The 13,643-nt window shown below is 38.9% G+C and overlaps 1 protein-coding gene across 2 annotated transcripts in view; it reads left to right on the top strand.

The window, feature by feature from the left end:
* Positions 1-13,643, top strand: part of PAPPA2 (pappalysin 2) — a 268,752-nt gene that overhangs the window by 135,537 nt on the left and 119,572 nt on the right. For both annotated transcript variants that reach the window (XM_077763320.1, XM_077763319.1), the window contains 3 exons: positions 2,723-2,814; positions 6,704-6,894; positions 8,803-8,949. In XM_077763320.1, coding sequence (XP_077619446.1) covers positions 2,723-2,814; positions 6,704-6,894; positions 8,803-8,949 — 430 coding nt within the window. The remainder of the gene's footprint in view (positions 1-2,722; positions 2,815-6,703; positions 6,895-8,802; positions 8,950-13,643) is intronic.

The raw sequence follows: 13,643 nt of genomic DNA, 5'->3' as shown, positions 1-13,643 counted from the left end.
AAGACAAAATCACTACTTTGCCTTCTTAACACACTGTGTTCCTTTTTCTGTTTCCCTTTTGTGACATCAGCCTAAGAGACTAATTCACTCTGGGTTGTCTGGGACTTTCCCAAATCTAGCACTGAAACTCCCATGTTCCACCAGTCACCCTGTATTAACCTGTCCTGAATGCTCCTCTAACCTAATATGTTCATTATATGGAACTGTGGCAATAAGAGGCCACTGGCCAGGCACTGTGATGTGTCTTAGATTCTGCATGCCAATAAGATAGCCTATTTTGAATTTCCCAGACTGGGTGAAAGTACATAGTATCCTGAAGCCCTAATTGTTCTGTAGCCTTTCTTGGGACCCCATTGCATTGGTTAACAATCACTGAACACCACTCATTTTCTCCATCTTCTAAAATCTTTATCCATTGGTCTAAGGCACACTTTGCCGATACCCAAACCTTGCTAGTTGGCTGCTACCTCTGCCTAACGCAGTCTCAGCTTTGCATCTCCCTTCCTCCAGCTGCCTCTTTTGAAGTCTCTTGCCCACCAGTTAAGGTGTTCGAGGGGCTTGGTTACCATCACTACCCAGGCAGAACCTTCCTTGAACAAAACACTGCCCTCTGTGTCTCCCACCACACTTCTCTCATGGTGGCCACCTTGAGGCCCCAGGATGCCACATCTGCCTGGGAGTCTGGGGACAGGAAGGGCTGAAGAGCCATCTTCCCAACTTGTTCATGCACATTCTCTCTTGTGCCTTGAAACAGCTTCTCCTGAAGCACTATCTGCTTGGCTCCTGGGCCTCACAAGTTTCCTCATCCAAAATTCCTTTACCTTATATATTCCCTTTCTGTAAAGAGTCACAAATAGTTCTGCCATCCAGTGGGACGATATCTGTGAATTACATCTTTGTCTCAGCCAGAGAGAGGCAGGGCCTTCACTCCACGCCCAGCAAGAAGGAGCCATGTATATTGTTTAACCCACCGTTTAAAACTTGAGGAATGTGTACATTCAATCTAAGGGGATCACAGTTCCCCAAGAAGTCATCCTGAGATGCTAGTTATAATATATTTTTGTCACACTGGATAACACCGCAGTAAGACCACCAAAGCAAACAGCATGGGGGCCCTGAACTTGTGAGCCACATTCATTTGGAAGCGATCATCTCAGTCTGTCCAGTATGGGACGTCCGTGCCACGTGTGCTGTGGAGGCTTTGAAATGTGGCAAGTGCAGCCAAGACACGGAATTTTATTTAATTTTAAGTAGTTTAAATTTAATTTGAAAAGTTGATTCAGTTCTCAGAAAACCTTTAAATATACTTGGAACAACTTGGTGAATCTACCTTTCCAACAATAGAGTTTATGAAATCTAAATACAGATCAAGTGTTTGGGCCCAGATGTGTTGTAAAGTGAAAAATGCACATCAGATTTCAAAGATGTAGGATACATTAAAGAATGTAACATGCTTTATTGATAATTTTTATAGCGATTACATACTGAAATGACAGTATTTTGGATATATCGAGTTTGATGAAATGTATCATTAAAACTCATTTCACCTACTTCTTTTTTTAATGTGACTATTAGAAAATGAAAAATGATATATATGGTTCACATGTCTCTATTGGCCAGCAGTGCATGAGATGATACACAACACGCTGTGAAGAATTATGTTCCAAATAAGAAGGAAATTGAAGTTTCCTTAATTTCTTCAGTCATGTTATTTTTCATATCTGTTATCTTGTCTCCATTGACATCCTACCGTTTAACATATTATTATATAATTGCATTCATAGAATGGCTTTTATTCATATGAAAGCATTCTCATATCTAATTAGCTAATCTTTACTCCATCCCTGTGAGGAGGTACACTTTAAACAATGGTTAGAGCTGTTAGTTGGGTTCCTCATCTGAAAACATGTGAGCATGCCCAACTCTTTGTCTCCTTGAGTTATAATACGTGTCCCTTTTGGACATGGTGCAAAGTCAAGAAGGAAAAAATGGTAACCTTCCATCCATTTTACAGTGGCCACATCTGTGTTATCTGTTTTGTTTCCAACATGCTGCCTGCAGCCCTCAGTCTAAACTAACTTTCCCACCCCAATCCACGTGAGTCACCAGCGGTGTCAGCTTTTCAGGTTCAAAACAAAACAATGCCATTTTTCTTCTCCCAGTATTTATTTCTCCCCTGCAATACATGATGGCTGCCACCAGGTGGTAGTAGGGAGTAAGCACCTGAGGGAGCCTTGGCTTTGTCCTGGACAGAGAGACCAGGCAGCAATCAGGCTTCTGAGTCTCTTGGTATATACAATAGGATATTTCAAGGTTACAAAATCCTAACTTTAACAGCAACTGCGCCTAGATAGAATAAAACAATGAAAACATAAAGAAATATCAGGTAGAAAAGAATAATAAACAGAACCACAAATAGACGGGAAGGTTTCCTCCTCACCAAACCAGCTGTTTTTGGGATTTCACTCATCATAGGGCTGGCAGGCCTTTTCTAGCTTCCTGCCATCTACCAGAAACCCCGGAAGGACCCTCGTGAGTCTCCTCGATGTTTCTGAGTCCTGGGCTGCTTTCTTCTGTAAGAGCATTCTCTTAGCTCCTGCTTTTCTCCAGCTTGCACTTTTAATGTGTAATGAGGGATTTTAACAATTTAAAATGAGAGTAATAAGCAAGAAAATGATTGTATGCCTGTGTGGATATAAGAATGTATGTTTTGACTTTCCAGGAGCCTGGGAGAAGAATGTGATGATGGGGACCTTCTGAGCGGAGATGGCTGCTCAAGGGCGTGCCAGCTGGAGGAAGGCTTCCACTGCGCAGGTGCGTGGGACAGCGCCACCTAGGCTCATGTCCTGTCTCTGCAGGCATCTCCATGTCTTACTTCCATGAGCTTTTGATATCCTATGACATACAGCTGACTGATAACAACAATGATATTTGATGTGTCTCTTGTGTGCCAGGCAGGCACTAACTGTTTCACCTATAGTATCTCATTAAAATTTTTAAAAATGTTTATTTCTGAAAGAGACAGAGCATGAGCAGGGGAGGGGCAGAGAGAGGAGGAAACAGAATCCAGAGCGGGCTCTAGGCTCTGAGCTGTCAGCACAGAGCCTGCCGCAGGGCTCAAACCCACAAACCGTGAGATCATGACCTGAGCTGAAGTCACACGCTTAACTAACTTCGCCACCCAGGCATCCCACATATAGTATCTCATTTAATCCGGGCATGAACTATGAGGAAACTAATCTGAGGCACAGAGAGCTTAAATAACTTGCTTTCTCTTATACAGGATTTGAACAATGGAAGTGAGGCTCTAGAATCTAAATATAGGCCACCGGAGTTCACTGCCTCCTTGATTAATGTTACCAAGAATTGCTCTTGGGTCCTCACGTTTACCATCAAAACATCAGCCAAGCAGCACAATCACAGAGCTTTTATACAAAAATCAGTTTAGGAAACATTCTAAGTTAAAGGGAGTACAAGGTATCTCTTGGTGGCTGTGTTTAATAGGTAAGATAATGACTGATAACAGGGGGTCTTAACACTGCTTAATCCTGGCGAATCATTAGTAATAAGTTATCACGAAGTGGCTTTGACTCTAGATTCTTGCCATGCAGGAAGACCATCTAGAACACTTCTCCCACTTCTGGTTAAAGATGTCATCAATGGACTTCTTACATGTAGATTTTTTTTTAATTCCCATCTGTATACACTGCAGTGTTTCTGTGGAATGTTTTTTTTTTTTAATTCCCATCTGTATATACTGCAGTGTTTCTGTGGAATGTTTAGTTTCCATTCACTAAAGTTTTTTAAAGAGCAGAACTTTGAAAAATACTTTAACACCTCTAAATCTCAAGGTAAAGTAGGATATGATTATAATAATGTGAACTTAAAATGTTAAATACTGTACAGGACACATAAATGCTCCTGCTATCTAGAGTAGATTCATAAAATTATAGACTCTTAGGAGTCTTCCATCCATCCATCTAACAAAACATTGGCAGTGCCTGCCATGTACCACGAGTCTGAGACCTGCTCCCTTCGTGTGTACAGTCTAACTGTGATTTGGAGTCCAGCTTCCTTCCCGTATAGAAATCTCTTCTGCCAGTTCTTAAGAGGCCTCTAGCTTCTGCTTATATATGTCTAGCAGTGAAGCACACATCTTGAAATGCACCTTTCTACTTAAGAATGGCTTTATCTGTTGTAAAATTCTTCTCCGCCTTTCCATTCGGAAACTAAGCCTCAGTGCATGATAGTGACTAATCCACAGGCGAACTGTGAGGCTCGGAAGAGCCAGCACTGGAGCCCAGCTTTGCTAATGCTTAATCAAGTGCTTTTTCCTTGCTATGAAACTACAGAGGATAATTTTTTCCCTGTTTTATTTGACTACCATTCAGATATTTGAAATGCCTCCCCATTATTCTCCTTTCCAATCCAAACATCCCCTCATGTGATTAGGTTTCCAGACCCTTTCCTATTTACCCCAACCTGGCATGTTTCATGTGGTCAATGCCCAGAAAGGAACTCAATACTCCAGATGTGGTCTGGCTGTACAGAATACACCGAACCGATTACCTCCTCTCTTCTGTATACAAGTATTTGTTAATGCTACCTCTGTTTGCAGTGTGTGTGTGTGTGTGTGTGTGTGTGTGTGTGTGGTAACATAATGGGCTCATTGAATGCACACACACACATTCAAGCACGCATATATTCTCTTAATGTCGTGTCTCCTCCAGTATATCTCAAGCCTCCTTTAACTTAACAGTACACCTTGCTTTGTTTCTAACACATTTGATTCCATAAAACGTGGCTCCTGTTTCCTTAGCCTCCAAATCCAGCCAGACTAGGTCTAAATTAATTTAACTTTACAGGGTAGAGCTAAGATTATCTATCCCACGGTTAGACTTCTGTTTCACTGTATGATACGTGCATAGTATGACTCAGCATCGAGTTATATTCCATTATTTCTCAAAAGATTAGGTATGAAGGGACCATTGTAAAATATAGTTTTTAAAAAATAGGTTGTTATTTTTCGATGGACTTGAAAAAAACAGAGGCAAACATTTTAAGTCCATGGTAAAAAAAAAAAATAGAAGCAAGAAAAAATATTCACTGTTTATAAATAAAGAAGACATGTATATATACACATTATAAACTATATTATAAAGTATATTTATGTACACACATATAAAGATAAATGCAAACATACATATTAAATACACATATTTATGTACATAAATACATGATGTATAAATACATATATATGCATATATACGACACAGAGAAATCATCATGGGAAAGTCATTCCAAATGCACATATATTGGCTTTGGGTTTGGGGGATGATTTGGAAAGGCCATGAGTTTGATGGAATCCAGGAGTTCAAATCCCCAAATAGGCTTAGAACCATGCCCTACAAACATTGGCTTATTCCTGGCAAGTAGAGACAGATTTACCACAGAAGGGTCTTAGACAGGAAGAAATTGTGACAGAAAATAATTAGCAGCTACATGTTGATGGGCCACTGAAAAATTACTTCAACATCCCTGTGGTCTTGCTGTGAAGAATTAAAAAAAATAAGAATGGTATGTAACAGTAAACTTCAGTAATGATGTTACTGAATGTGTATCTACATGTTGCTATGTTTCCAAATCTTGATCCTATCATCTTGTCCTATTATCTTAAGTAGAAATAGAAGATTAGAATCATGCTACTAATGTTAATTGTCCTGCAGTTTGGGAGAAAATGGACTAGAACTCAGTAAGTGGCTTTCCACACTTGAAGAAAGCTAGTTTACATGTCTGTACTTGGTACTGTTCACTTAGGGGGAGATCCAACGAGCAAGTATGAAACTTGTCTAGGGAATACAAGCTCGCCTCCTAACACTCCATTGGATTTTCTTACAGATTCGCTCCTCACTTGTTTGCTCTTGAAGGCAGTTCTTCTGCCTCAGCTTGATAGAGACCCCCTGCACCTGCCTTCTGTGAGCCTGGCTCCAATCCAAGCTCTACTACTTACATATCAAGGGACCTGTGGCAGAATGTTTCCTGTTTATGACACAAATAAAAAATGCACCCTCCCCACATGGTTGTTGTAAGACTAAAAGAAAGAAGAGGAATGTAAGCCTTGAACACCCAGTGCCCATACTGTCCATTTCAGAGCAGTGACACAGTTAGTTGAAGAAACCCGATTCAGCCACAAAGAGTCATTGAAAACAAATCCCCAAAATACTTTAGTATTTCAAAAACCATGAAGGGGATCCAGGTACATAGCGTATCATACCATTTCTTTAACTTCTCTTTCTTCTTTTACCTTCTGCTCTTACGTCCCCTCCTTCCCTCATGATCTTGCTTAATGCCTTAAAATTTCTACCTCCAGCCTATGGTTACTTTTCTCTCCTTAGACTTTATTCACAAATCCCACTGCTTCCTATACCTTTTATTATGGAGATGGATTCTACTCCTCTCCCCATGAGAAAAAGTCCTTCTTCTTTAGGGAGGGGTGTGTGTGTGTGTGTGTGTGCGTGTGTGTGTGTGCTTGTGCATGCGCACATGCATGCACATGCATTCATCTGTCTATATGTTTGGGGTGGGTGTTAGACTACCTGGCAACAACAGGATTTTCTTTTGTGGACTCAAGAAAAAATGTAGTGATTTCTCCATGACATCCCTAACAACACTTTTTGAAACATTATACAATATTTCTTGGCAGGAGAGCCAAGCCTATGTTACATATATGAGGGAGACGGGATATGTGAGCCTTTTGAGAAGGAAACCAGCATCATAGACTGTGGCCTCTACACTCCCAAAGGATACCTGGATCAGTGGGCCACCCAAGCGTATTCCTCCCATGAAGACAAGAAATGTCCTGCTTCCTTGGTCACTGGAGAACCTCATTCCATGGTAAATCAAGCCCGAAGAATTGAGTGAAGGCTGAGCAGTTGTAAAGGGCCTCTCAGATGCTTAGGAGGGCTTACGTTTCTTTCCTGTCCTTAACATCAAATGTAGTCCCTACTGAACTCCAAATAAGGTAACATTAAATGAAGAACTTCTAGACTAGCAATTAAATCTCGCCTCCCCCATCCCGCCACCACACCTGCCTTCCCCCACTTACCCTCACTAGTTTTCATCTAGGAACCTTTGGCCATTCAATTGCTGACTCCAAGGTATACAGAAGCTTTGCAAAATTAACCTCAGATGTACAAATATCAGAAATTACACTTGGGCTTTCTACATGGGAGAACTTATTTTACAAGAAGAAAAAGTAGTAAAGAGTCAGAATGCCTGGATTACAATATTGAATTCACTGATATTACTACCATTATTCTTAAATAAGTTTTGACAGGTCACTTAACCTCTCTGGGCCCCAATTTTCTCATATGTAAAATGGGTAATAGTAATAACTTTTGCATTTAGCTCAATGGCTTATTTTAAGGATCAAATGAAATTTAAAATATATTAAAGATCAAAGTATAACTTAAAGAATTATTACTGAAGGAATTCTAGAGCTAGTACTGAAAACAAATCCTTTGGTATACAATTTTCCATGAATATCCACCTAAATAAATAGGAGATCTGCCAAGGACTTCAAGGACTGACTTCTATGAATTAGAGTTGAATACTGAAAAGAAGATTAGGGCTTTGGATTTTGGGTACTATTCCAAATGCATCCATTGCCAACGAAACTCTTCCATTCATCATAACAATAAGCAATACCATCATTTCAATGGTAGTGAGATTTAGCTCTCTTAGGCCAGGATGCAATCATTGCATTTTATACCTCAGAAGACACCCCCCTGGAAAATTGAGAAACCAGCCAGGGGTTGTTGTTCTGGTTCAAGAAACTCCTCAAGGACCTAGGAATCTTCTAGATTCTAGCTCTTTCCATCCTTGGCTTGCATCTTTCTTCCTCCTATTCATAAGATGACTCCGCCATTCATGAAGTCAGCATTTCAGGCAAGAAGATGGGGGAAGTTCACAGGAAATAGGTATATGCTAACCGATTCTTTCCCTTTTTATTGGGAAAAAGGTCATGGCTGCTTTTCTGGAAGTTTAACACTATAGACTTCCACCAACCTCTCATTGGTCACATCCAGGTCACTTCATCACCCTTCGTTGTAAAGGTCTCTGAGGAGATGAGCACTTGTAAGATTTACTGCCACTTTACTTATTAAGAATCGGAGTTTCTTAATAAGTAAGGGGAAATTGATATGGGGAGGCAGCTAGCTGTGTCTGCCACACTTCTTCAGTGAAATCTTGCGTCTTTCTCAAGAGTTCTTGGTGTCCAGTGATAGGAAGCTAGGAAAGTTGGGAGATTCTGAGTTAGTAACAGCTCTCTGAAATGGCTTTTAGTCTAGCTTGTCTGCTGTAAGTAAAGTGAAAGAAATTTCCTGGTCTTTCTGTTCCCTGACTCCTTTACCCAGCGGAATGCTCAGTGGTTCCCTGACTCAGTACCCTCACTCCTGGGACTGGTGGATCCTGCCCGGTAAGGATAGAACCCTCATCCTGGACAGACTTCTATGGCTAATTCTAGGAGAAGTTGCCTAAAATGTTCCAGGACTGTTCTTGGGGCAAGATATCTGGGTTGACGGTGGGCTGAGAGTTATCATATGTGTTTTTTCTACCCAGATAAATCCTATCTTGAGGTTAACAGAGAGCACTGAGACATCCTTCCACACAGAGAAAAGTTGCTAGTGTGATCATTAGGCACTCAGGAAGAGAGGAAGACTTTGGTTTTGAGCTACAGAGTTTCACTGTGTTTACTTTTCTCTCAGCTTCCACATTTAATTTTTGGTTGAAATTGCATTTCAGATGTGCACCTCATACCATCCAGATTTACCAGAGCATCGTCCTCTCACCGGATGGTTTCCCTGTGTCACCAATGGAAACAGACCTCCGGACAAAAGGAGTGAGCAGGCAGAAGGTAGCCTGGAGAGAGAGAAGGAGGTTTGGCTCAAAGTAAGTGACCCAAATGGGTTTTTTTTGTGAAGGCTGTGGGTAGATTTTGTGTGTGTGTGTGTGTGTGCGTGTGTGTGTGTGTGTGTGTGTGTAAAGTGATCTGTTGGGTTGGCTTGTAAGGAAATTTCCTCTTGTTTTTCTCAAAGTTTTTATATTTTGGGTTTATTTTTCACCACTTTTTGAATTTTGGGCTTCTTTCTTTGTAAGTCAGTCCATTTATCAAAGTGAAACAAACACACAGAGAAGTGCAAAAATCACAAATGCCCAGATCACTACGTTTTTAGAGTGAACATCCTCTCTAACCACCACACAGATCCAGACACAGAGCACTGACGTCACCCCAGAAACCTCTCTTATTCCCCCTCTCAGCGATTTTGCCACAGAGGTATCTGCTCCTTTTCATTCTATCACCATAGATTAGTTGTGCCTGTTTTTGAACTTTATGTGAAGAACTTTACCGTACGTACTCCTTGTGTCTCGTTCATTCTTACTCAACATTTCATTTGTGAGACTGCTGCTTCCTTTAGCAGTGGAGTTCATTCTCATTGCTGTGTAGCATTCCAGTGTATGAGCACACCACAACTTGTGGGTCCATATTGATGAACCTTTGGGTTATTTCCAGTTGTTCTCTATGGCGTTACACATAGTTCTGCTATAAACAGTTCTGTACATTTCTTTTGGGGAACATATATAAACAGTTGGGTATATAGTAGATATTAGTAGATAATTCCAAAAAATCTTCCATAATGGTTGTACTAATTGCTATTCCTGCCAGAGGCTTATGAGTATTCCAGATGCTTCACATTTTCATCAGTACTTGATATTTCAAGCATTAATTTTAGCCATTCTGTTGGGCACATAATGGCAGTATCCTTTCCACTGTGTCAGTTGCATTTACACATTGCCTAATGAATTTATTTGGTTGTCTTTTAAATATATATTGGCCATTTCTCTTCTCTTCTTTTCCCTTTTCTTTGTTCTCCTGGAGGGCGTATTCAAATCTTTTGCCCAGTTTTGCATTGGGTTGTCTGTCGTTGTCTTCTTAATTTATGTGATTTCTTTACAATTTTCTGCTATGAATTAAAGCTGTCATAATTTCATACGCAACGAGTCCCTGAGAATACGCTATCTCCATTTAAAGAGCTTCTGGCTCTTTAAACTTAATATAATTGACAAATAGCTAAATATTTACCCTGTCCAGTGCTCCTCAGGCCTTTCTACCTTTCTATACTTTCCTCATTTTTATTTAGCTTGAGAAAAAAATCCCATTGTTTCTTTTTATGTGAGTGTGCTGGCAATGGATTCTTTCAGTTTTTGTGTGGCTGAAAATATCTTTATTTGACATTTATTTTCAAAGGGTATCTTTGCTCAGTATAGAATCTAAGTGGCCAGTTGTTTTTGTTCATCATCCTAAAGATGTTATTCCAGTGTCTTTTCACTTTCACGCTTTCTTTAGAGAGTTAGCTGTCCAACTGACATATACTACTTTGAAGGCAATGTCTTTTATACTCTGATGCTTTTAGTATAGTTTCTTTGTGTTTTGTCTTCAGCACTTTTAATATGATGTTCCAAGGCCTGTTTTTTCTTTGTATATATCAGACTAAGGGTTTGTCAAGCTTTTTGAGTCTGTGACTTAATGTCTTACTTGCCCATTTACTCCCTCTTCTTTTTCTTGGACACAAGATATACATGCTTTAGATCTTTTTCCTGCGTAACTTTTCTCCTTTTTCTTTTTTTCTACTTTTCTTCCCCTTTTTCTTCATGGTTCTTTATGGTCTGGTTATTTTATACTGATATATCTTCTGTTTTACTAATCACAACTTTGATTCCATTTAATAGGCTGTTAAACTGTTTATTAAATTATTAATTTCAGTTACTGTATTAATAATAATACATATACAGAAGGGCAATAATAATTAATAATTCTAGAATTATTTAACTTTTTCTATAGATTCTCATTTTGTTTGAAATTCTTTACCCTATAGTTTATTTTAAAAATATATTAATCACTATACTTGTAAAATCTGTGCCTGAGAATATGAATATCTTGGTGACTTGAGATCTGTTTACATTGACTGTTTCTTCTCTGTATTTTCGTTCTTTTAGTCTCACCTACTTTCACACTGAATAATGTTTTAACTAAATATTATCGTAGAGATTGTGGCTAATGATATCTTCCTTTCAAGATCTTTTATTTTTTTTTTTAACATGTAATAAGATTTGGGAAAGAACATCTTAATCCAATCACCAATTAAGATGACTCAACTTCCTGGGGCCCCTGGGTGGCTTAGTCTGTTAAGTGTCCAACTTCGGCTCAGGTCATGATCTCACAGTTTGTGAGTTTGAGCCCCGTGTCGGGCTCTGTGCTGACAGCTCAGAGCCTGGAGCCTGCTTTGGATTCTGTGTCTCCCCCTCTGCCCTTCTCCTGCTTGCACTCTGTCTCTCTCTCTCTCTCTCTCAAAAGTAAATAAACATTAAAAATTTTTAAAAAATATATGACTCAAATTTCTGTATTAGTGAGCCCTGATATATTTCTTTTTTCCTAAGGCCTAGTTTTTTAGGGGTCTCAAATAAAAGCTTGGGTTAGGCCCCCCACCTTGATAGTCTCTGAAGTATAACTTCTATCTCCCTAGCAGTATGTGTCTGCTAAAAACTGCTTAGCTTTTGGCCTGTCACCCACCAATTCCTACCTAGTTTCTTATCCTCATATTCTGCAGAGCTTAGAGTTAGAAAATACCTCAGTGGCAAAAGTGGCACAGAATGTGAGGTTCCTTTCAGTGTGGTTTCTTGCTTTTCAAGTCTCTTCAGTCCTGACTGCTGTGGTTGCTGTTACATGTTTTCAAACTTTTTTCTTTTTGGGGCATCAGTTGGTTGGGCATCCAACTTCAGCTCAGGACATGATCTCATGGTTTGTGGGTTCAAACCCCCGTGTTGGGCTCTGTGCTGACAGCTCAGAGCCTGGCGCCTGCTTCAGATTCTGTGCCTCCCTCTCTCTCTGCCCCTCCCCTGCTCATTCTCTCTCTCTCAAAAATAAATAAACATTAAAATTTTTTAAAAATTCTTTTTACTTATTCACATTTTATAATTATTCTTGACCAGGAGTGTTTGTTCTATTATAAGCTATTTCCTCACAGCTAGAAGCAGAAGTCTCCAAGTGGAATTCTTTTAATGTATGTCAGTTAACTACAGTATAGATTTTATATTTTAGGTGTGTACCCTGTTCTTACTACAAGTGATGTAGGGGAAATAGTCCTTATATAAGAAAAAAAAACCACGAATATATTTGGAAGTTAATATATCAAACCTATTAATAAAATTTAGTTTTTACAAATCCACGTAATACCAAATAAATTAGGAAGTGATTTCTAAAAATAAGCTCATTGGAGATTTTCCCCCCAAGTTTTCTGAGGACTATAGGATTTCTGACTCTATTATTTTTTTAATTTACTTTGATTGATTTGATATACATATACGATTTGTATTTAGTGGATCAGAGACAAATTTATTGCACAGTGAGAAACAACTGTACTGAAAAACATTAGCTTTGAAAATAACTTTCCACAATCTTTCATTTACTAAAATGCTACTTGCCCAACAAATTTTTCAGTTTAGTACTCATTTACTGAGGTAACTTGTCTCTCTTAGTTTTCCTTGGTTTTATCTAATCTCAAACCAATACACCAAATGTAAGAAATTTCTTTTACATGACATAAAATGCAAATTTTTATCATTTATAATAATAAGCACATTTTAAAACCCACTATCATTTACAAACTGCATTCTCACATGCTTTTTCATTTGATTCGCACAATAGTTATGAGTTCAAGGAAGGTAGTTGTTTTCCTATTTTATAGATGAGGAAAATAAGAATCAGTCTCAAAGTGCTTTTTTAAAATCACTCAAGAATAAAATGGAAAAACTGAAGATCAAACTCATGCCTCTTGACTCTGATCGCATGTTTATTCCTCTCTACTATGCTGCCTCATGCAGTCAGCATGCATTATGCACCTGTGATATGCCAAACCCAGAATTAAACACATGAGAATATGACATGAGCAAGAAAACAAATTAAAACATATGTGGAATTGGAAGGAAATGCTTCTTGTCTTCTTTTGTTGTATTTCTTCTACATTCTTCAATGACAGTGTATCCATGGACCTAGTTCATAGGACTTATTAAGTGCATATTGTAACTCTAGGTGCCACTGGGGGTTAGAGAAAGAAACAGAGGGAATGATTCCTTCCAGAAAGTGCTTTGAGTCTCAACAATCAGACAACAAAGGAAGCAATTTGAAAAGGAGACATCCAATAAATATTTGCTATTTGGTTACGTAGGGAGCCCATCAACATAGGCAAAATCATATGTTCATGTTTATTTTCGTGGCTGTTCTCAAATGCCCCTAATTTGGAATGGTCTCACTCAGGCTGGACTGGTTAGCAATCCTAACAGAAAGTAGTTAGGTATTTTAAATATAGTATGCTTATATAGTATTTTCAATATGCTATTTAAAACATCAGTTATAAATTATGGACCCTTGCTGGAAACCTTTGCTATGTGATGCCTTTGCTATGTAAAACCTAAACCATTATTTCCTTCTTTTCTTTGTTTGGGTTCAACCAGCCAAACACTACATATGAATCTTCAACAAAAACTGCATTACATATTTAATTGATTGGATTTCAAAGAGTCTGTGA

This window comes from Crocuta crocuta, unplaced genomic scaffold (genome assembly GCF_008692635.1).
Source record: "Crocuta crocuta isolate KB4526 unplaced genomic scaffold, BGI_CrCroc_1.0 scaffold3, whole genome shotgun sequence".
NCBI lineage: Eukaryota > Metazoa > Chordata > Mammalia > Carnivora > Hyaenidae > Crocuta > Crocuta crocuta.
Note: the sequence above shows the minus strand (reverse complement) of the source record. Positions and strands in the feature narration are given on the sequence as shown.